Genomic DNA, 21,540 nt, shown 5'->3' with positions numbered 1-21,540 from the left:
CAGCATATGGATGACAAGAACCATCAGATCGCCAACCTGCAAAGGACCAATGATTTACTCCGACGTGAACTTTTTGAATTACAGCAGAAGATCTTGTCAAGTTCTCCCTCTTCCATCAAAAATGAGCACAGTGAATCTGTACAAGGGCTTGAATCCACCGTTGCGGGTCTTACAGCAGAATTAAATGCGTTAGAGCGCCGTTTGGCAGATGTATCTGCACGCAATCAAGAGGAACGTAAGCAGATTGTTGCTCAATATGAAGAGGAACGTAGCCGTTATAAGGCAGAGCGTCAAGAATGCGATGCTCTTGTCGAGCGGATGGCAAATGAGTTAGAGAAGCTTGCCATGGAAAACCGCTCCCTCCGCGCTGCCGCCACACTGCAACAACTATAAGCCACTAGTTTACCACGAACAAAAGGCAGAGGAAAGGTGAGAAAAATGTATCCATTGCAAGAAAAGGAGCAACCGGAAAAAGAAAGAGAGTCTGGAAGTAATAATGCGTGAAGAAGTTTGCACAATATTATTGTTTCCGCACTTGTGTTCTTTTCCACCGTCTCCTTTCTTTCTATCGTCTACTTATCCTTTCTCCTTTATCATTGTCGCTATTCCTCAGTTTTGTGTATGTGCCTTCCCGGGCTGCAGTCGTAGCGGCGAATGAATTTTTAACGACAATAAACGAAAAAAGAATTCAAGCCGATGCGCCTTCCACACCAGCAGCTCTCTGTCTCTTCTTGCGCCCAATATCGCACGTGCAGAAAAAGATTCAGAAATAAAATAAGGCAAGATCCAATCACGAGGAATGCAGGGAGGAAGGGTGAAGTTTTGAGAAGCGAACAAACAAGAACACACATGGAGACACGCTGGAAAAAAAAGAAAAAAGGAAATTTTTTTTCTGTGTGTGTAACTTTTTTTGTGATTTGTTTTTACTGCTCTCTACTGGTATTTCTTTTTGCCTTTTGTTGCTGTTTTTTATTATTGTTATTTTCTGTGGCGGGCTTGTTGTGTTAGCGCCACGGAACCCGCGACGGTCATAACGCACATCGTTATGGCAAGTGTCGGCCCGCGCCTAGCATGGCGTCAGAAGATACGAATTCATCTCAAGGCAATATGCCAGGCGGTTCCCATATCAATCCTCATCGTGGCGGAGGGGAGAGATTTGTACTATCGCGCAACGTGGCAGGTTACGGAGTTGCCACCGAGTGAATTACAAACCGGAGATGTGATTGTCATCTGCAACCGGTGGTACACACTACCTCGATTGGATCACATGCTGTACAGCCTGCTATCGAAGGTTCTGCTGAAGTCCACTTGGGACGATGTGGGTTTTATTTGGGTGCAGGATGGGGTGCCACATATTTGTTTTTGTGATTTTGAGGGAGCGAAGGTTTTAAGCATGGAAAGTTTTGTCGAATCGCGGATGCCGCGTGGCATGGCTGTTCGAAAATTGACTGTGGACGATCCGCATGCGGGACGCACGCTAATTTCATCGGTTGCTGCTTTTTTTGCAGTGGAGGCGCAGAAATTGACACCACACCCATGGTATCTTTTTTCCGCGAGTACGCGCCATGGGCAGGAGAATAAGTACTATGAGTTTATGGTGGAGATGTGGAGACAGAGACGCAAAATTTATGAGATGGGGAAAAGAAATGCGTCCTCTCTCGCCATCAAGGGGCAGACGGAGAAACTACGGGAAATGGAGGTAATGCAGAAACATTTGGCCACCTTTCAAAAGCAAGAGACATCCTTTCGTCTCTTTAATGGATCGTTGGTCGCCTCCTTTTTGGCAACGTTTGATCTCCTTGACAGAAATCTGCCATCACCGTCCCGGTATGTGCCGCAAGACTTTGCGCATGATTTGCCGTTTAAGCGGGTGGCAATGTTGGAGGAGCCGGTGGTGTTTTTTAGGAACTGATGCTGTTCGACCACTGCTGTTTGTTTCTCTGTATTTGCATTGTTACTTCGTTCCCTTTCACCTCATTCTGTTGTTCTCTGCGTGTCTATGTGTGTGTGTTGTGTGCTGTGTGTTGTGATGACGCTCGCGTCGATGGGGAGGAGGTTAGAAGAAGGGACTTGGCGATAATGAGAGAAAGAGATGGAAAGTGAGTGAGAGCGGTGTGGTATTTTTCATGTACTCACTATTGACTCCGTCTCCGCGCTTTTTCTCTGTTTTTTTTTTTTATCCTGTTGATTATGTCCAGCGGAAACCGAAAGAAAAAGGGAAGGGACAACGATGGTCTTGAAACCGGACGGGGGTTTCTCGCAACGAAAAGTGAAGCACGTGACGTTTGGATCTGTGACAATCCTGCAAGTCCCACGTCGTCAAGAGTTTACTCTGCCCACCCCGGTGGAGAGTCAGGCCTCAAGGGAGTTGCCCCTATTGGCTTCTCCAACACTGGAGGAGGTGAAAGAATCCCAAGGAATGGGAATAATGACACAGGATTCTGAATCTTCTTTGCTTCTTACTCAAGCTGCCTCAATTTACTCTTTGGATAGTCAGAATGATCTGTCCCCCGTTCCTTTTGGGAGGAGAGATGGGGAAGAGGATGATCAATATTCGCCTCCTGCCGCATGTACGCATGCCCTTATCTCTCCGACGCAGGCGATGTTATCCTTGGGTACTGGCACTCAATGTGCGTGCGACACTTTACCTGATCCTAGTTTAAACTGCTCTGCTCCTATTGACAAGGCATCGGAAATTCTTGGGGGTTCCCCATTATCTTTGAGTCCAGATTTTTCCTTCATTTCACTCAAAAGAAATAAACGAAATGAAGATGATGCGATGGCGGCTGCAGGCTTCACTCGATGCCGCTCAGAGAAGGATGCAGCACCTTCTGCCACCTGTGCATTTTGCCACGGCGCCAATGGTGTCCTTAATCACTATGAGGACCATTACGTCCACTTGGGATGTGCCCTGTGGTGTCCAGAAGTGTACTATGATACGCAAGAAGCAACATTAAAAAACATAGATGCCGTGTTGAAGAGGTGTCGAGACATTAAATGTGCCTATTGTAGACAACTCGGTGCACCCATTGGTTGTGTAAATAGTCAATGTCAAAGGAGCTATCATCTACGGTGTGCAGTGGGCGCTGGGGCTTTCCTGGACGAGAAAAAATTTGAGCTTTTCTGCCCAAAACATAGAAACAGGCGCGATCGAACGTAGTTCTTTTTCTCTGCGTGTATTTGGGGTTTATGAGGCCTTCCACTTTTGGTGAGGACTCCCCGGTACGAATGGACTGCATTTGTTCGTAGTGATGTTGGTGTAGTCATTCTTTTTGTTGGGAGTAAAAAAGTATGGATAAGAGCAATCCCTTTGTTCTCTCTCTCTCTCACTGTCTGTGTGTGTGTGTTGTTGTCATTTCCACATTTCTGTTTGTGGGGCGGATGCCCCTTTTCATCATAACAAAAGGAGGAAAAAAAAAAATTTAATGCTTTCTGCAGGCAACATTTTGATTTTATTGACTGTTTTTTTTTGTTGCCGTTTGTTTGTTTTCTTTTGTTGTTGTTTGTTTTTATAACCAAGAAGGAGGGCGGATGCTCGACGCATCTTTTATCAACAGTTCTTTGAAGAGCGCTTTGGGGAATGGTGTTGAAGCCGTTATTCTTTTGGATGGAAATGGCGTTCTGCTTTCTTCAGCATCGCTGAATCCGGAATACGTCTGTCAGAAGGAACACTCTATGATTGTTGCCGCAACGGGAAACGTGTGGCGTGCATGTGCTCGTAACGACTTGACGAAAAATAAACTTACAAATGAGATGGAACCGGAGGCATTGGAGCAGGTCCTGATTGATTTTGGCTGCAGGAAAATCTGCGCCATGTCTGTGGGGGGTTCGGCGATACTTTGTATGGTGGGCACGGAACTGGAGATGGGGTTTCTCAAATTAAGGACAGCGGCGTTGCAAAGGAGACTTGACGGGCATCTACGTCCAGTTCTTTTTCTACCTAGCTGAATCGTGAGCACGTGGTGCGTGTCTCTCTACTTCTTTTTTTTTTTTTTTCATCGTTTACGCGTGTGTCGGTGTGGAGAGAGAGAAAGAGGAGAAGAGAGAATCACTCACACACAGAGAGGAAATGAGAAGAAAAGAAGACGCCGTCTCTTATACGCATACACACTCTTGAAAATCCAGAAGGATATATACGTAGAGAGAGAGAGAGAGGGAAAGAAAGAAACGTCCTTGGATGACGGTTGGCTGCACGAGCGGCGTTTTTTTTTTTGTCTTTATGCACTTTTGTTTGAGGGACCTCGTTCCACTTTTTTTTTTGTTCCACATACACGAGCAGTTTGCATGCAGCATTTGGGACGGCGTATTTCCCTGCAGCGGGCAATGTTGTGCCCGTTTCTCGTGACGAGTCGACGCACCTTCTCAGTGGCGGGGGGAGATGGTGTCGTTGGTGGTGAGCCCCAAAACTACTTTGAGTATCTGGACCGTTTCTGGAACCGTCAGTGGTTTGGGGCAACGGAGAATTTATTGCCGCTACCAGATGCCTCGCCATTTGCGGATCTCTTTGTCACCTGTCAGGAGACGTTGGGGCTTGAGCCGGCGATTGCCATCCTTTTGTTTGGGGCTCTCAGTCGACTCTGTACGCTTTGCTTTTCGCTTTACGGGGAGCGTGCGTCGGAAAGAATGCGGAATGCGATGCGGCGGCTGAAGGCCCCGCATGAAGCGTTTCAGCGTGTGTATTATCGCGAGGGATCGGCAGCACTGGATATTCAGCTTGCCGCCACTACCCTCAAGGGAGAGCGCCGACGCGTCTTTTTGGAGGAAAAAACGTCGAATCTGCAGTGTTTTTCATCGTTACTAGGAACACCGGTGGTGTTTTTTGGCATCGTTCAAACGACGGCCATGTGTGGGGATCCACGACTTGATTTCGGGACTTCTTCCTTCTTATGGTGCCCAGCACTTACAATGCCGGATCCGTATGGGGTTCTTCCGTTAGTCTTCTGCGTCTTGACTCTGATGAACTTTGAGTTGTCTATTAGCAAAGAACTCAAAAAAGGATGGATGTCAAATCTTATTTGGGGAGGTCGACTCGCTTGTTTTTGTATCCTTCCCGCTGTGGCGCAAATTCGCGCGGGAGTGGCTCTGTATTTTCTTGGGATGAGTTTAGTCGGTTTGATCCAGCCTTTGCTCTTGCGCTCCAGCAAATTCCGCACGTGGTTCAACTTTCCACTTCAACAGCCAGAGCTGGATAATGCGAAGACGGCTGAAAAAGTTGATGACCTTCATGCACGGATGTGTGTGCAGTTTCCGTACCTAACTCATCTGTTTAGTCCGGAGTCTGAGGAGAATACCGGCCTTCTTAGGGACACAGGGGCAACGTCGCCAAACTCGTCTCACAGTCGTTGCACCGCTGGCGTCTCCACAAGGGGCATGAACCCCATCATGCGAGGAGAAACCGCGCGTCCGATGGGTAGGTGGTCTTCTATTTCCTCTTCTGCGGGAGCAGTAAAGCCGGCGACATTGCCATCGAGAAGGGGAGCCAACTTTGCAGCAGGTGGATGGAAGGCAACGCAGACAGAATTTTGCGAAGAGGACTTCATTCCTGAGGTTGCGGGTGTTGGCAGGAATAGTGGCAAGGAGAAGCAATGACCGTATTGGAAGAAGTAAAAAGAGGAGGAACACATTTCAAAAAGGAACATCCTCATAAATCAATGGGTTTGGTGAAAGAATCAAATCCCCTTTTTTGTTCTTTTTTCCCGCGGAATAATATGAGCGGGAAGGAGTGTGGAAGAAGAAGATGGTGTGCAGACACGCTTTTGCAGTCTCCATGCACATGTGTAAAAGGCACGCATTTCCCTTTTTTTTTTTTTTACGATTGAAATTTTTTCAGTGCATGCTAGACATTCAAATAGGAAAATATGCCATTTTTGTCGACAAGGTTGAGGCCGTTAGACGGAGAATTGATCTTTTAGCCCAATGGCCCGCGTCCCCTTTATTAGTTGAATACAAGGACGCACGGCTCTTGCCGCGTCATCTCATAATCAGGGCGGAGTCTCCAATTGAGGTTCCCTTGGAGCCGTTACAACATCCCATTAACGAGGAGGAGGCACGTTGGGTGGTGCGTGGCGTTTTGCGGGCCTTATATGCTCTTCATAGCCGTCGATTGGTGCATGGCCACTTACGTCTGGAGGTGCTTCGCATGCATCATCCCTCACGAAGAATTGTCCTAACGCAACATGTGCTTCCTATAGACTTGTTTACGCCTTCCAGCGATGTGGGACGAGAAGTTTGGCGCGGTTGTGCGCCGGAGATCAAGCGTAATTCTGTGTTTAGTTACAGTGCTGACATTTGGGCACTGGGTGCCATCTTTTTGCAGCTCTTGGCACCTGCAGGAAAAGTGTTGGAAACGGAAGATTTGCTAGCGGTTGACGTTCTCTCTCCCGATGTCAATTCGTTGAGTCCTTCTGCTGTCAGTTTTGTCGTGCAATGTCTCCAGGAGGAAGCGGGAGGTCGTCCTACCATTGCGGAGCTGCTCATGCATCCATTTCTTATTGATAAAGATGATGAATTTGACAGCTACGAGAGTGAAGAGGAGAGTACCGACGAGTAACTGCGAATGGTGGCATTTTTTTTTTTTGCCTTCAACTCCTTTTTGTTATTTTTTGTTTTATGATTGATCCCTTGTGTAATTTCATTTACTTACCAATATATATATATAAGAGGTAAAAAATATTGTTGTTTCTTTAAAGGGGGTTTATGTGTTGGCTCTTGGTGTGCGTGTGCGTCTTTTTTCTCTCACTTTTTTGTTTCTTTTTTAGCTTTCTCTTGCATTCCTCTTTTTATCGTTCATACTCGAAACGACGGCACACACACACACATGAAATGGCTGTTTAGTATAAATTCCTTTTTGCCTCTCAACACCTTTTTGTACTGTTCGCGTTTTGTTTGTTTTTATTAATGAACTTTTCGTCCCCAAAGACGCTACGAGAACTGGGCGACTCTGTTGGAGTGATAATCCCTCATGAAGGCATCCGCAGTAGGGATTTAGAAAAAAAAGGAATTTGGGAATTGCGGCCCGGACACTTTCTTCTCGCATTGGCATTCTTTCTGTTTTTGTGGGCGATTAAAGTGATGGTGCTCAAAGGCCCTGGCGTGTGATGCGTGCCGGTACCGTCGTCTTTGTGGCACGGCAAGAGTGAGTTGTGGATTTTCCTCCCGGGGAGGGTTTTTTTGTCTATGTTTTTTGCTTTTGAGTCGATGCTTTGCCTGCTTTACACCCACGATGACAGACTCAGAGAAAGGGTCTTTGCGCTTAAGACTACCGGACACTTACATGCACATGTCTTTGTGCCCATGGACTCTTCTCCCCTGCCCGCCATTTTATTTTGTTTTGGATTTTCTTTCTTTCTTCAAGTACACACAAAAAAGAGGGATCCAATCGGGCGTGGAAAGAAGAAAAGAAGGAACAACACGAGGGGACGAGGAAATAAAAAAAAAAAAAAGGAAGAAAACATATCATAATAATAATACTAATAATAATAAGGTCAAACTTCGAGCCGTAAGGAAGAAGTTAAGGATGGTTGATGGCGGTGGGATTGGTGGAAGCGATGAAAGTTTCATTTCGTTTGCATTTGCCATCGTCTCGGTGGTGATGATTATTCTCTACATTCCGTGGCTCATTCGTCATGTGCGATCCGCCGTTGAGTATTACGGCTCCTCGAAGAAGAAGCGATCCGGGATGATGAGTCCAATTGAGGGTATGTGGGACTCGCTTACGTACATCCCGCGGGTGTTGACCATGCTGGCTATGAACCCGGATATGCTGGCGACGGGCGCACGCGTCTGCTGGGACGAAAAGATTTTTTTTCTACGTTGTGTGATGCCAAAGTTTCTCAAGTTTACCTTTCGACCAAAAATACTAGTGCTTTGGCTTTGGGCGATTTTGTTCTCCTCAGCAATGTATGTGACGCTCACATTTGACGCGCATGCAATTCTCGGGGTTGCTCCTTCTGCCACGACGAGTGAGATCAAGAAGGCGTACCGCGCCCTCTCCAAGAGATATCACCCGGATCACAACAAGACGGATGAGGCACGAGTCATCTACGTTCAAGTGCGTCGCGCATACAAAGCCCTTGTGGACCGTGAAGCATTTGAAGAGGAGGAGTCTAAAAACACTCACGAGTTCTCCGTAGGAATTGCTCTTCCGCGCTTCCTTACGTCACGTGAACATGATGGATTGGTACTTTTTGGTCTTCTCGGCATTCTCATTGGTGTCCCCATTATTGTTTGGTACAAGTTTAGAGGAACACAAAAGATCCCCCACTTGTTGTGGCGCGTTTACTTTGACAAGGAGCGGGTGACGAGTTTTATGAAACATTTTGGAATTCCTGAGGATGCAAAGTACGTTGAACGACGTGACTCGCGACGGTGCACTCTTCAGGTGCTCATCTCGCTGGGCATTCTTCCACCAAACACCCGTGAAAGTGTTTTGGTCAATTTTCCGCCCTTTCCGGACTTTATCACACGTTGCGTGGAGGTGGACAAAAATATGGCTTATCTGCAGAACTTTTTGGATCCTACCGCTATTGAGATTCTTCATGAGTACATGGTTAGCAACGGTATTCGGCTACTTGATGAGTTTGAGGCCGCTCATGTAGAGGCGAATCCAAGTGAGTCTTTGGATTTTAAAGCGATTTCACTCGCCAAATACAAAACCATCCGCTACCTTTTCTTGCAGCACCTCGTGCAAGTTGATGAGGCTCTTGAGGAATTGCTGGAGGCCATGGGCGGAAACCTTCCCAGCGCAAGAAAACTACTGAACCTTCATGTAGAGTTGCTTGATCTCCTTCGTTTGGTTTTTGAGTGTGAAGGGAAGCCCTTGAAACAACATGTACAAAAACTCATTGCAATTCCGCAACGAGTTTCTGATATTGTGGATTCGCTCGAGCCCGAGATTGAGACAATTTACAAGCGCCTGTATAGAAACAGCTTGCAGCAACAGCTTGGGAACAAGTATGAGCGCCGACTTTTCAAAGCCAGCATGCGCAGAGTGTAGTCGGGAATGGTCCCACATTTGAGAGGTTTTTAACAAAGCGATGTTTTACAATGTTGAATTTCTTAAAAATACCACTGCTGTGTTTTTCTGTGTGGCTGTGTGCTATGGATCCTTTGTTTTTTTTTTTGATGTTTTTTCTTTTTCTTCTCAAGGTTTGTGCTACTGTAAACAGATACTCTGTTTACACCCGGAGAATGGAGGAAGAGAAGAAGGGAGGATGGCATCGAAAATGTAGAATTTTTTTTCTACTTTCTTTAACGGATGAGTTTACTCGTGCGTTTAGTGTGCGAATGTGGCGAATTCCACTTTTGTTTGTATTCCCCCCTGTCTCACAAATGGTGATGCATGACTTTCTCTACAAAGGGGGGAATGTGGGGTGTCCGTTGACTTGTGGATGCGTCCTGTTACGCACGCGTTTTCTTTTTTTTTCATCCATTTTTTATTTTCTTGTTGTAGTTGTGTCGGTGTGAGGAGCTGCGCCTGCGCACGTGTGTTGCAAATGGGTCGGTTGGAGCAGCGACGACTTCCGAAGGAGCCACGGAGGCCACGGCGCGCCAACAACAGGGGGAAACAGGCGAATACCCCGCAAAAACTGCGTAAGAAGTTAAAAAGGCAAGAAGATATAAGGCGTGTGCGTGAGCTCTCGAAGAGGCTGCGCGATGACCTCAAAAAAGAGGAGGAGCGGGTCCGGGAGTCGCGCAGGGCAAACATGGAGCGAAAAAAGGAGAATGAGAAAAAAAACATGGTGGTTCAGAAGATTAAAAACGATAAAGCCATTCGAAAATTGAGCCCGAAGCATCGCAAGAAGGCCAGAATATTTATGTTGCATGAACTTTGAGTTAATATCTCCATTCTTGGATATACACACGTTACCCTCATTACGCCTCCACGGTTAATTTATTTGTGTTTGTGTAGGGCATCCTTCTCTCTCTTTCCCCCCTTCTGCTTTCTGTGCATTACTGCATGGAGAAGCTGTTTGCTTGTATGCTTCAGGTGTGGCTGGTTGTATTTCTTTTTTTGTTTGCTTGTTTTTCCAAGGGAAGAGGGTGGGTTTAGGTGAGACGTCAAGAGATTAGTTTTATTCTCTTGTCTGCTCGAATAGCGGATTCATCTTCAGGAGGCCCCTTTGTCCCTAGGCGCACCCTGCCTCTCAACGAAAAAAAAAAAAAACGAATTGAAAGAAAAGAAAATTTAACTATTGAGTCAGGCGCGAGTAAGGAGATGCACATTGCGGCTCGCCCCTGCACTCCTCCGCGTGAAAGCATCTCACCCGATGGCAGTCCTTTTGTTTGTTACCACCGTCTCTCGGAATACATGACTGGACGGAGTTGTTCACCTCCGTCACAACCCGCACAATGGCGGGAGAGTTCTAGGTACACGGTTGATGTTTTCCCAGAGACGCGGCCAAGTCAGTTGCTGACACCAAGGGCTACTCGAGTAGACATTGCTCACCCGCCAGCAGCGTTCTGTACACCCCAGTTGATGCGTGAGGAATTGCAGCTCCGAGCCAGTCTAGACTCAGAGCTCGCCCTCGCTAGACGAGACTCGTCCTGGCGTTTGGAACCGGCAGTGACACCTCTCGTCGAAGGTCTCTACGTGGGCGGCTTTCCTGATGAAGAGACGTTGGAAACTTTGCGGCGTGAAAAGGTCGATACAATTATCAACTGCTGTGCGGGGGAGTATGACACCCTTGATAGCGTGCGTGAGGAATTTACTGTTCATCACCTGTATGCGGAGGATCAAGGCGATTATTTGATTTTGTTTCACTGTTATGATCAATTTGCAGCCATCGTTAACGAAGAAAAAAAATTGGGTCGTCGAGTGTTTGTTCATTGTGTGGCAGGCATCAATAGAAGTGTGACACTCTGCATTGCATACTTGATGCAATACTATCATATGGAACCCATCAGTTGCGTACGTCTTTTTCTATCACAGGGTAGAACAGATATCTTGCGAAATGTGTCCTTCCGTCATCAAATTGTGGATTTTTACCTCAACACGCTATCGACGTGAGTCCGCGCCGAGGTTGTTTTTTTCTTTCTTACTCATTTTGGCATTTGTCTTTCATCACCAGAATGTGCCTCCGTTGTACGGCACTTAGATTCTTTTGTTTTTGTCGTTGTTGTTGAGTTTTATTTGAGTGTTGTCTCGAGGTTTTTTCATTGAACAAATTGAGAGAGAGGGAGAGACAGAGAGAAAGAGGAAAAGAGCATGTGATATATATTGAAACGAAGGAAAAGGAAACAAGTAAAAAAGAAAAACAAAAGGAGTAGGAATAAAAAAAAAAAAAATGTTGATTTTTCCAACTTGCATGCATACATGTATATATGTATGTAAGTACACGCATTTTTTTTTTTCCTTTCCCGCTCAGTATGTAGTTTTTTTTTCTGTTTTTTTGTCTGACACGATTTAAATGGGAAAGAAGATATCATCCATGTCCCAGAGTAGCTGAGAAGATGGATATAGCTGCCGTCCGCCGTGCGGATGTATTGCAAATACCTGCTTAGTGATATAATTTTAATTTTATGCTCTATTTCTCTTTTCGTTTTTCCTTCTTCGGTTTTTCGATCGTGAAGGGAGGGGGGAAGGGGCCAACGGAAGTTGTGTTGGCAGGCGGCAGAGTCAAGAATTAGTGGTCGTGCGGGAAGACCTGAGAGGGGGAAGAAGGGGGCGCGTAAATAATAAGGGATTGGGGAGTGCCTTTGCGGCAGCAATTTGGGGGAGATGCCGTCAAGAGGGGCATTGGATCCCTTTGCCGTCCTCGTCGACGCCAAACGCGAAGTTTCACTCGCTGCCATCGCCGCGCGGGCGAAGCTTTCCATCTCCGACCTCCGCCAGCTCAACCCCGGGCTGAACTCGTACACTCACCTGGAGCCACTGCCTGTCGGGACACTGGTTCATCTGCCTCCGCTGCTGGATCAACAGGGAAATCCGTACGGCAACTATTTCACCATTGGACGCATGGAAGAGGCGTTACGTTCACTGAATGCAAGACTGGATGGGCTTGTTGCGGAGGAGATGAAATCGCTTCCGGTGCTTCGCCCGCGTAAAATTCTCTCCAAGACAGAAAGGATTGCTAGAATGTGCGGAAAAGAAAGTGTGCGTCAGCTGGCACATATTAAAGAAGAGTATACGGAGTGTGGAGAACGTCCGAGTCTTCTTCAGTTTCTTGTGGATGTGGAGCCCGTGAGGCAATTGCAGAGTGCCCTTGAAGAGGAGTTTGACGGACGGCAACTTCATCTGAAGGCACTAGAGAATGTCAACCATGGGATCTTCAGCAAGCCAAGGCGCCACCAACAAAATGCCATCACGGAGGGTTCACGCTGGAGTGTGCGAGATACCTCGGAGGATTTTTGCTTAGAGGAGCACTCCCATCGTTGGGAATTTACGTTTTTTTCCCCGGAGTCATCCCTAGAGGTGCAAGACTCCTGGGCAGTGCTTTCTTGCCAGACTCTTGGTGCCCTGCTCGATGCCTTTGAGTGTCGCAATTGTCTACCTGTAAACATGTCTAAGAACGCATTTATTTTTATTGGTGGGACTTTCTACGTTGATAATCGTCATGCGGGAATTGAGGGCGAAAACTACGATGACTTGACGGCTCCAATTCGTTATTTTCAACCCTTGAAAGATGTGGATCCTGGGAACACGCAAAACTTGGCATTTGGACGATGTCCTGTGAAGTACATGTCGGAGACTACCTTTGCGGACCTGGATGTACGACTCGGGGAATTTGGCGTCATTCGGCACATTGGATGGTGCACTCACTACTTCTACCTGAGTTCCGTGCAGAGTCTTCGAGGCATGAAACGGTATCACTATGAGAAGGGGACATATCCTCAGCGTGTCATGAAGGCGCCTACTCGCTTTGTGCGTTGCCGCATGTGTCGACAGTTTGCAGCCACCATCGCTTGCTACAATGATGAGCTTTCACCCAATAGCCCTTGTCCCTACTGTGTTCCTTGCTTTGAATTGTTACACGCAACAGATGAAGGTGTTGTTGAGGAGGAGAAATTTATTGCCATCAAGCTCCCAGATGGGAAGTATTTTACAATGTGATGAAACAAGAGAACGTGAACATGAAAGAAGGGAGAAATAATTAGTGATGGAGCTCTGTTATTAAATTTATCTCTTCCTCTCTCTGTCTCTTTCGTGTATGTGTGTGTGTGTGTGTGTTTGGGGAACGGAGTGAGTGAAGGCAGTTTACACAAGTTGCGTTGAGAAAGGGTGGGAAAGGCAGTACGTTGATGCGTCACGGCTATTGAACTCAAATACACACACATCACTTCTTTGTCATGCATTGACTCAACTTTCTTTTTTATATCTGCCCACCCCACTTCCATGGAAAAAAGGAAACAGAAGGAGAACCCTATTGCCTTTTTTCCTTTTTTTTTTTCTTTTTAGAGGATTTTTTTTTCTTAAAATTAGATACGAGGTTGTTATGTCCACTTCCGTGTTACAGCTTCCCTGCCAAGTGTATTGCTCGAGGTTCAGCCCTAATCGTGCCCAACAGTTAGTGGGATTCGGGGGGAAGGACGGGGCGGTCTACGTGTATCCTTTCGAGGACTATTCCCGTGCCGCACGCCTGGAAGGCGACGCTTCGCCCTTGACGGCCCTTGCATTTGATCCGCAGCAGCACCGTGTGGTGGGTGGAAGTGATAGTGGTGGCGTTCGTCTTTGGGATGTCACCACAGAACAGTCTGTTCGCTCGTTTGACGCAGGTCACAAGTCAACTGTTACGGGTGCGGATTATCACCGTTACACGGACTTCATTGCCACCTGTTCGCGAGACAAGAGTCTTCGTATTTGGGATACAAGGAAAAAAACATGTTTGCAGTCTTATAAAGGGGCATCAGCACCTCTATGTGCCACCCAATTTTCCCCAAATGGCCGCTGGGCTGCTAGTGGTTGTGCCAAAGGTGTGATACGGTTGTACGACTTGGTCTCTGGAAAGCAGTTAAATGAGTTTAGGGCCCATGAAGGGGCTATCACATCTATACATTTTCATCCTGAGCAGTATTATATGGCGGTAGGTAGTAGTGACGGTTCCGTCTCGTTGTGGGAATTAGAGAAGTTTACGAAGGTCTTTCAGAGCAATCCGCTTGACACACCCGTTGACGCCGTGCATCTATATGGAAAGAAATTGCTTTTGGCAGCCTATCATGTTTTGCGTGTTTATGATTTTACAATGATGAGTGACAATACAGCTATTGCCATTGAGTCACCATGGAATATTATTGGCGACTTAACTTATTCCTCTCTATCGGATGAGGCTTGGTTTGTTGAATTCAGCAGTGGGGCGGCGACAATGGGTCGACTTTCTCTTGGGTGTGGCAAAGATGTCATTTCCCATCCTGTAACCTCTATGGGTACACCGTCATTGAAGTTCTCTTCTGTATGGAAGGTGGAGAAAACACCGGGATCTGCAGGGAATACAATACTGAAGCCCCAGCAGCAGCAGAACCAACAGGTGTGTGCTGACACCGCGCCCACAAGGTCCCCCGAGTTCTTGGCCAACTCGCCAGTAGAAGATTTACTTGGGTCAAGTGCGTCTATGCTCTCTGTGCTTCGACGACGGCTAACACACATCCGAGTCATTCGCTCACTCTGGGCGCGTGACTCTCCACAGGCCTTGGAGTATCTAAGGCGACTCTGTGTAGATAAATCGGACTGCGGGGTGTTGACCGACTTTCTGATGGCGATGCAACATATGCGCATGAAGGAACGCATTAACATTAGTACCCTCCCCGATTTACTCGATTTGCTTGCGTGCGCCCTAAACAGTGGGCACGAGTCGTCGTTGCTGGCAGCAGTAAAGGTGTTTAGAAGCATGACCAATAAGTTTCGTGTCAAGATGGACGAGGCACGTCGATTTGCTACATCCTTGCGCACCGTAGATGCTGGAGTACCGGAACCAATGATGCAGCGATACGACGAGTTAAGCGCTAAGTTCAAGAGTGTTGCAATTCTCGTATACAACCTTCACGAAAGGAAAGGTCCTGTCGGCGAGGAAGTTCGTGAGGCTTTACATGAACTCCCGAATTTCTTACAAGTGGAGTAGATACACACGCGCAACCAAAAAAGAAAAAAAAAGATGAATTACCCATGGCATCTTCACCTACGAAAAAGCTCTGCTTTTTCGACTGCTTCGTGGGGTTAGCTGTGGCTTCATGAAGTCAATGTCTCAACTTCTCCTGTTATGATGTGTGTCGTGTATTATTACTCATATTGTTATTATTGCCCTTGTTATTACTTTCTATGCACTTCAATGGCTTCGTTCTTTTATTTTCCTAATTGCGGAATCTCCTTTTTTTTTTTTTATATATATATTTTTGTGTGTGTGTGTGCTTATATATCTGTGCGTGTGTGGTTTTTGCTACCAAATTAAAGTTTCATTGCTTTTTTCCCCCTTTTTCACTTTTGATGTATTTATTTTGTATGTTGGGTATGCGTTGAAGAAAATTTTGGGAAATGAGTGAGGCACTTACGCCACCAGATTCCTGGAGTCACGGTCACCCCGACGTGAATGCGGAGTTGAAGATGCTTCGGGGTGCTGTGGCGCAGGCTCTTGTGGAGGCGCGGCAATCTAGTGATTTTTGCCGGGGGATTAAACATGACATCAGTGAATATTTCCAATCGGAGCAATGGAGGCGTGTGCAGTCTGGGGATTCTATCGAGAGTGAACAATTCATCCCTAACGTCATGGCATCCGTCGACGGCCATCTAGCAGAGTTTGAGAGCTTTATCATTGGAAGGGTTCGTGAGGAGCTTGAGAATAAGGTGGACAAGGATTTGTCAGAAAAATTCGATTCTTACAGAATGCAACTTGAGCATATTCGTCAACAAGAAGAGGAACGGGAGGCACGACTGAGGTTCATTCTGGAAGATGCCGTTCAGATGAATTGCGAGTTGCGCAATGAAATGAAATGGTGTGCCTCCGAACTGTGGGACCGTGTAAGTGCCATAGAGGAAAAACTGAAATTTATGGCAACACGTCCCCATACGAACCCCGGCGGAAAGGACGTGATGGACCTTGACCTCCCGAATGCGCTGCGTGAGGTGATTGGGATCTTGACTCTTCTCTCCGAAGGTTTGGAGGTGGAGCGGGAGTTGCACAACGAGGAACGGCAACGGTGGATGTCTTTGATGTCACGAGCCGTTGAAAAAATCCGGCTGTTGGGAGAGCGCGATGAGGCACTTGAAGCAAATTTGCAGGAATTACGACAGGTGGCGGCGGCAATTCAGCACCGATTTGGAGAATTTTCGGGGGTTTTGGTTGATTTTTGGCACAGGCTAGAAATGATGGGTTCCCCTTCCGTGGCTGTTGAAGGCGCCGCATGTGAGGGAAGTCTGGGTATGTATTCAAAGGCAGGGATATGTGCAAAAAAACAGATGGATGACTTCATGAAGAAACTCCATGAAGTTGGTGTGGCCCTGCGTGCACTACAAGTGGAGCACGTTGGCTTTAAAGACATTTTGGATAGCAACACAGTGAATATAACGGAAATTCGACGAAATGTGGAGGCGCTAGCAGTTGGTGCGAGCTTAATTGCTGAAGAACGTGAACGCATAGACAGAGAGGAAAGTTCGCTTGACCTCCAATATTTGATTCGTAGCACCCCTAGAGATGGCAATGGATGTGAAGGGAGCACCGGCACCCCTCGTAGAGGTGATTTATCTCTACGAAAACAATGGCAGTTCGCACATTTGCCGAAATTGAAGCTGCTGCATAGGAAAATCTGTAACATTCCCGTTTCCCACGCGTTTCGCTTGTGGGCTGCTTGGGCGAGTGGTCGCCGTCAACTGCGTCGGGACAAAACCATGGTTCACGAACTTCAGGAGGACCTGGACACGAATTCATTGGGCTCTCGAAAATATAAAAGGGGGAAGGAGGAGGGGGAAGAAAAGGAACTGGCGGTAGGCTGTAGGCGGCTGGGCATCGAGGTGGGATGCGCAAAGGCACGGATTCAATAAATAATATGTGTTTCCAGGATCACCGCCTGACTCACGCACAGTTCTACGCAAAGTTTTCCTTTTGGTTGTATTTCTTTCTCTCTCCATCCTCATCCCAAAAGGTGGTGACCCTGCAAAAAAAAAAAAAAAAAAACATGTTTGGACTTTTTATTTTTAAGGAAAAAGAGGGAGGCCTGCTTTTTTTTCTGTCTGCGCGTCCTTGTTTGTTAGCAGTGCTTCTGCTGCCGTTATTGCTTTTTTTTTTGCATGAGTTCTTTCTTTTTAGATTGATTTTTTTACGTGAAATCACCCATGCTAGTGCCATTATTGGGCGTCTATCAGTCTCCGCGATTGCGGTCACGTCTAAACGCACGTGTGGATGCCGCGGACGGTGCGTGTTGTGACTTTGGGTGTTGCTTATGCCTGCGCCGTTAATACCAATTGCTCTCCTTATTTCTTTTTTTTTTTTTTTTTCCTTTTTTGGTTATTGTCATTTGATCAGTTTTGGTGTCCCCCTTCATCGGAAGCGCTGCAGGGTGCATTGGAAACAGGAATAGAACAGAAGAGGGGTGGGATAGGAAAAAAATACATAAAACAAGCACGCACATATAAAGAAATAGAGAAACAACACGGTGAGGCCAAAGTGATGGCTTTTTCTCGCGCGGAACGGAAACAACTGCTGCGAGACAGGGAACTGCTCCCGCCACTGGCCGAGAGTCCCTTTGGTCCCTTTCCGCCCGGTCATGGCTCAAGAAGCGAGGCCAAGGTCTTCAAGGGCTCGGTTGTTGTGCCCACCGCCTCCAAAAAGGCGTCGGCGACAGGCGAAAAGCGCGCAGGCGGTGTGGGAGTCAGGGGGGATGAGGCAACGGAGGTGGAGAATGTGCCGACAAAAGTTATTCGCGTGGGCCGCACGGGAACGGGCGGTATGACATTCAGCACCTTCAATGGGACCGGCAAGGCTTCCAGCTCTCAGAGCGACGGGCGCTTTGGCGATCCAAAAGGCCCAGGGAAGGCGGGGGCATTTAAGAAGCAGAAGATCCCACCCACAGATTTTCGTACTCACTATGAACGTGGGGATCTCCCATTGTCCATTCAACAAGCCGCAACTCGTTCACTTTTGTGGCGAGTGAATGTGGCTACGTTGGATTACCATTTCTTTTTGCCCATCTTCTTTGATGGACTTCGAGAACTTGAGGAGCCGTTTCGCTTTGTAGCCCTACAAGGGTGCTACGATCTCCTTGAAAAGGGAGGGCAGAAAATTCTCCCGACCATCCCTCAGCTTATTGTGCCTATTAAAACGGCACTCAACACACGCCATCCAACAGTCATTGTCAACGTTTTGAAAGTCCTTCAGAAGCTCGTTTTGAGCGCGGACAACGTTGGAGCAGCTCTTGTCCCGTATTACAGGCAGATTCTCCCCATTTTCAACCTTTTCAAGGACCGAAATAAGAATTTAGGTGACCACATCGAGTTTTCACAGAACAAGAAGCAAAACATCAGCGATCTTATAAATGAGACGCTTAATTTGCTGGAGTGTTACGGTGGTGAGGACGCCTATATCAATATCAAATACATGATTCCGACGTACGAGTCTGGAGTCGTGTAACCCACAACTTTTGAGGCATGTATTTTTTTTCTTTTTTTTTACTTGATTTACTTTTGAATGTATATGACATTGTTGTGCGACACCGCACGGTCCACACTATGACGCCGAAGCACATACAAACGCAAACGCCGACATATATATATATATATGCGTGGTGGAAAGGAAAGAAGAATGATCAACGAGAAGGAAAAAAATGAAAAATGGTGGTTCATATATCTAGCCCTTTGCTTTCTGTGTGTGTCTGTGTGTGAGTTTGGGTGCTTCCGTGGCCTCTGGCTTTGCGCGTTAGCGTGCTATTTCGGAGCACGCCCTTGCCAAGCCTTTTCCCACCCTCAGCACCTCGATCCTTTCGGCAAGCTTCTGGAAACAATTAGCTGCCAGCTGAAGGCATTTTAATGGTTCCCTTGTCCTCGCCTTTGTTTTTCTCTTTCTCGGCTCCTTTTTTTTTTTTTTTTTGAAATTGCTTTGGGAAAACGGCAAATTCACATCGGTTATGCCACACTATTCCTTCAAGGAGGTCCGCTGTTGGGGAAATCCGGGCGATTGACGGACACGGCGCCGCAAAACGACTTTGCAGGAACCCGCCCGCCACAGCAGCCCTTCCCTCCTCCCGCCGGCGGGCGCAGCACAACACACTCATATTCTGGCCGCGGGCTCCAACATGACGAAGACCAATGAAAGAAACCGCAGAATAATCTTCTGGGCCGCTGGCAGAATCCTGAAGTTACCACTAATAGAAAGCAAAAGTGATAGAAATGAAAAAAGGGATGCATGGAATAAGAATGGATTCACCATATCCTCAATGCTTGAAAGCAAGTAGGTACATATATTCCTATATCATCCGTTAGCCACAATTGTGACCCGCTCACCCTATTCGGATGGTATACATATATATTTATTTATTACTTACGATGTGGCAGACTTTGGGCTCCTGCAGCCACACGACCCCGCCGCTGGGTGGGGATCAAAAAGTGGGCGGGCGGGACGGCAAAAGTAAAAAAAAATAAAAAACCGTCCGGACACCACTGCCGCCCTGCTTCCCAGAACCGGGCCAATCAAAGATCCATAAAATAGGGACAAACATTCTAATCGCTTTTGTCTTTGGCCTTTCTGGCGGGATTGGGCAAGGCAAAAGGAATGAAAAGAAGGGCTGCGGCAACGGTTCCGGGATCAGGAACTGCACCGTGGTGCTTTGCGCCTTGCGCGAAGATTCCTGGCGGCAAAGCCGCATGGTACCCCGGAACGTGCCCGGCACGCCCTAAACATGTTGCTTTCGTTTTCCATGGGACAACGCAAATGTGCTCGATTGTTCGGGGATCAAAAGTAACACTTCGTAGGCTATAAACACATATGTATCCAATCCGAATAAAGCGTTCAACGTGTCACGAGAGTGGGTCCACCAGAATATATAAATATGCGGAGCAAACAACGAGGATTTGGCCAACCCGCTGCTTCTCCATTTACGCATTCTTCTTTTTCGTCGTATTTTATTTGTATTGAATCGTTTGGTGTCCGGCCAGCAGCCCAGGCGAATATTCCTTCCTTTCTTTTTCCTCTTTGCGTTTATGCCACAGGCACGGTTTGATTCAAGTGCCAGTGGCGCCTCCACGCAATCACATCTTTCTGCCGTCGCATTTGCGGGCAAATGGGTTTGGGCATCCAGAACACACACACACACACACACACGGCCGCAACGAGAGGGACGGGGCACGTCCAAGTACACGGCGCAGTCTTTCACTTCTCTCCGCCTCGCAGCAGGCGGTGGCGGGTGGCGTCCCACACTCACAAATGGGGCACGGCGCACACCATCCGCTCCCTCCGAGTGCGCTCAGCAGACCGGCGCCCAGTCACCCTCGTGCCATCGCGGAGGGGAGCGCAAACAACCGTCGTCGCGGACCATCGGTGGCTCTGGCAGGGAAAAAGAAGAAATGGGGGCGTGTCAGCAGCACAGCCGGCAGAGAGACAATAAAAGGGCACGGAGACACACAGTGACATGGGACACGGCACGGACGGGGACGAAACTCTAGTGATTTGCCAAAAAAAAAAAAAAAAAACACACACACACACAAAAAAAAAAAGACGGGGAGTCCGGTATAACTCCCAAAAATAATAATAATAAAAGTAAAGAAAAGAAAAAGAAACAAAACAATTGATTCGGCGGAGATTCCATTTCATGTTCTCTGCAGCACAATACGACCGTGTTTTTGAGTTCATACATACTGCCCACAGAAGAACAAGAAAAGGAAATCACAGTATTTCACGAGCCCACACAAAATCCCTCACATTCCATGCGGCATCCGGCCTGCTCCTCCACTCCTCCTCTTGTGCAGTCCGTGGGACACACAGCAATGAGGCCGGCACCGCGTGTGGGCAAAAAAAGCAAACAAGAGGGGAAACACGTCACGCATGACGGTGTGCAGCAAGCAACCATTGGGGGTAAAACACACAGGGGTGCTGATTATTTCAACAGAGCACCAGCAATAAAAAAGTAAAAAAAAAAAAATTGAAAAGAAAAGAAAAGAAAAAAAAAGTATCATTGACAAAGTTGAGTGCGTAGTGCTGGGAAGCTGCACATTTGTTGTTCCACGAAAAGCCGCAATTCCACCCTCCCTCACACTTCAGCAGAGAGCCGCAGTGCCCCACAGCCCCAGAAGCAGCAGCAACACCCGAGACGCACACCCATGCACGGTGCTGTCACCAATTAGAGCCATGGCCGACAAGTCCCTGAACTGCCCGTGCTCAGGCAAAAGTTCATGGCCCGAGGGTATTGTTGCGTTGAACTCCGATGGGATCTTGGCTTCCCCATGCGCTGTGCTCAAATGAGTCGGTGCGGCACTAGCGCCACCCGACACGTTATCATTGCGGTGGACAGTTGCTGGGTCTGTGCTGCTGTTCGTGCCTTCGGCAGTGAGGACATCCGTGTCCTCTTCACGGTCAATGCTGTGCTGCATCGAATCGTTGGTGCTTACATTCTGCGAAGAGACTTCAT

The 21,540-nt window shown here is 47.4% G+C and overlaps 14 protein-coding genes across 14 annotated transcripts, besides 13 other annotated features; 13 read left to right on the top strand and 1 right to left on the bottom strand.

Annotated features, from left to right (window-relative positions):
* Positions 1 to 393, top strand: Tc00.1047053510731.130 (hypothetical protein, conserved; the record flags this gene model as incomplete). The annotated part of the gene is made up of 1 exon (XM_805310.1): positions 1 to 393. A coding segment is annotated over one exon (393 nt), but the record flags the coding sequence as incomplete, so codon positions are not given.
* Positions 1 to 21,540: a sequence feature (heterozygous, non-Esmeraldo-like haplotype).
* Tc00.1047053510731.120 (hypothetical protein, conserved) lies at positions 1,046 to 1,912 on the top strand (the record flags this gene model as incomplete). Its single annotated transcript, XM_805309.1, has 1 exon — positions 1,046 to 1,912. The coding sequence occupies one exon, from the start codon at positions 1,046 to 1,048 to the stop codon at positions 1,910 to 1,912; it is 867 nt and encodes a 288-aa protein (XP_810402.1).
* Positions 2,231 to 3,160, top strand: Tc00.1047053510731.110 (hypothetical protein, conserved; the record flags this gene model as incomplete). The annotated part of the gene is made up of 1 exon (XM_805308.1): positions 2,231 to 3,160. The coding sequence occupies one exon, from the start codon at positions 2,231 to 2,233 to the stop codon at positions 3,158 to 3,160; it is 930 nt and encodes a 309-aa protein (XP_810401.1).
* Positions 3,445 to 3,510: a sequence feature (A-rich).
* Tc00.1047053510731.104 (hypothetical protein, conserved) lies at positions 3,532 to 3,948 on the top strand (the record flags this gene model as incomplete). Its single annotated transcript, XM_805313.1, has 1 exon — positions 3,532 to 3,948. One exon carries the CDS (start codon positions 3,532 to 3,534, stop codon positions 3,946 to 3,948), a length of 417 nt encoding a protein of 138 aa, XP_810406.1.
* Positions 4,140 to 4,166: a microsatellite.
* On the top strand, positions 4,285 to 5,589 carry Tc00.1047053510731.100 (hypothetical protein, conserved; the record flags this gene model as incomplete). Its single annotated transcript, XM_805307.1, has 1 exon — positions 4,285 to 5,589. The coding sequence occupies one exon, from the start codon at positions 4,285 to 4,287 to the stop codon at positions 5,587 to 5,589; it is 1,305 nt and encodes a 434-aa protein (XP_810400.1).
* Positions 5,834 to 6,550, top strand: Tc00.1047053510731.90 (protein kinase, putative; the record flags this gene model as incomplete). The annotated part of the gene is made up of 1 exon (XM_805306.1): positions 5,834 to 6,550. One exon carries the CDS (start codon positions 5,834 to 5,836, stop codon positions 6,548 to 6,550), a length of 717 nt encoding a protein of 238 aa, XP_810399.1.
* Positions 7,458 to 7,482: a microsatellite.
* Tc00.1047053510731.80 (hypothetical protein, conserved) lies at positions 7,517 to 8,995 on the top strand (the record flags this gene model as incomplete). Its single annotated transcript, XM_805305.1, has 1 exon — positions 7,517 to 8,995. One exon carries the CDS (start codon positions 7,517 to 7,519, stop codon positions 8,993 to 8,995), a length of 1,479 nt encoding a protein of 492 aa, XP_810398.1.
* On the top strand, positions 9,495 to 9,833 carry Tc00.1047053510731.68 (hypothetical protein, conserved; the record flags this gene model as incomplete). The annotated part of the gene is made up of 1 exon (XM_805312.1): positions 9,495 to 9,833. One exon carries the CDS (start codon positions 9,495 to 9,497, stop codon positions 9,831 to 9,833), a length of 339 nt encoding a protein of 112 aa, XP_810405.1.
* Positions 10,217 to 11,008, top strand: Tc00.1047053510731.59 (dual specificity protein phosphatase, putative; the record flags this gene model as incomplete). The annotated part of the gene is made up of 1 exon (XM_805311.1): positions 10,217 to 11,008. The coding sequence occupies one exon, from the start codon at positions 10,217 to 10,219 to the stop codon at positions 11,006 to 11,008; it is 792 nt and encodes a 263-aa protein (XP_810404.1).
* Positions 11,169 to 11,205: a sequence feature (CT-rich).
* Positions 11,222 to 11,286: a sequence feature (T-rich).
* Positions 11,720 to 13,051, top strand: Tc00.1047053510731.50 (small nuclear RNA gene activation protein (SNAP) 50, putative; the record flags this gene model as incomplete). The annotated part of the gene is made up of 1 exon (XM_805304.1): positions 11,720 to 13,051. One exon carries the CDS (start codon positions 11,720 to 11,722, stop codon positions 13,049 to 13,051), a length of 1,332 nt encoding a protein of 443 aa, XP_810397.1.
* Positions 13,145 to 13,168: a microsatellite.
* On the top strand, positions 13,434 to 15,053 carry Tc00.1047053510731.40 (katanin, putative; the record flags this gene model as incomplete). Its single annotated transcript, XM_805303.1, has 1 exon — positions 13,434 to 15,053. The coding sequence occupies one exon, from the start codon at positions 13,434 to 13,436 to the stop codon at positions 15,051 to 15,053; it is 1,620 nt and encodes a 539-aa protein (XP_810396.1).
* Positions 15,312 to 15,361: a microsatellite.
* Positions 15,464 to 16,966, top strand: Tc00.1047053510731.30 (hypothetical protein, conserved; the record flags this gene model as incomplete). The annotated part of the gene is made up of 1 exon (XM_805302.1): positions 15,464 to 16,966. The coding sequence occupies one exon, from the start codon at positions 15,464 to 15,466 to the stop codon at positions 16,964 to 16,966; it is 1,503 nt and encodes a 500-aa protein (XP_810395.1).
* Positions 17,399 to 17,427: a microsatellite.
* Tc00.1047053510731.20 (hypothetical protein, conserved) lies at positions 17,592 to 18,551 on the top strand (the record flags this gene model as incomplete). Its single annotated transcript, XM_805301.1, has 1 exon — positions 17,592 to 18,551. The coding sequence occupies one exon, from the start codon at positions 17,592 to 17,594 to the stop codon at positions 18,549 to 18,551; it is 960 nt and encodes a 319-aa protein (XP_810394.1).
* Positions 19,242 to 19,625: a mobile genetic element.
* Positions 20,216 to 20,237: a microsatellite.
* Positions 20,588 to 20,631: a sequence feature (T-rich).
* Positions 21,036 to 21,082: a microsatellite.
* Positions 21,170 to 21,540, bottom strand: Tc00.1047053510731.10 (trans-sialidase, putative; the record flags this gene model as incomplete). Its single annotated transcript, XM_805300.1, has 1 exon — positions 21,170 to 21,540. A coding segment is annotated over one exon (371 nt), but the record flags the coding sequence as incomplete, so codon positions are not given.

Source organism: Trypanosoma cruzi, genomic scaffold (genome assembly GCF_000209065.1).
Source record: "Trypanosoma cruzi strain CL Brener 1047053516851 genomic scaffold, whole genome shotgun sequence".
Classification (NCBI taxonomy): Eukaryota; Euglenozoa; class Kinetoplastea; order Trypanosomatida; family Trypanosomatidae; genus Trypanosoma; species Trypanosoma cruzi.
Note: the sequence above shows the minus strand (reverse complement) of the source record. Positions and strands in the feature narration are given on the sequence as shown.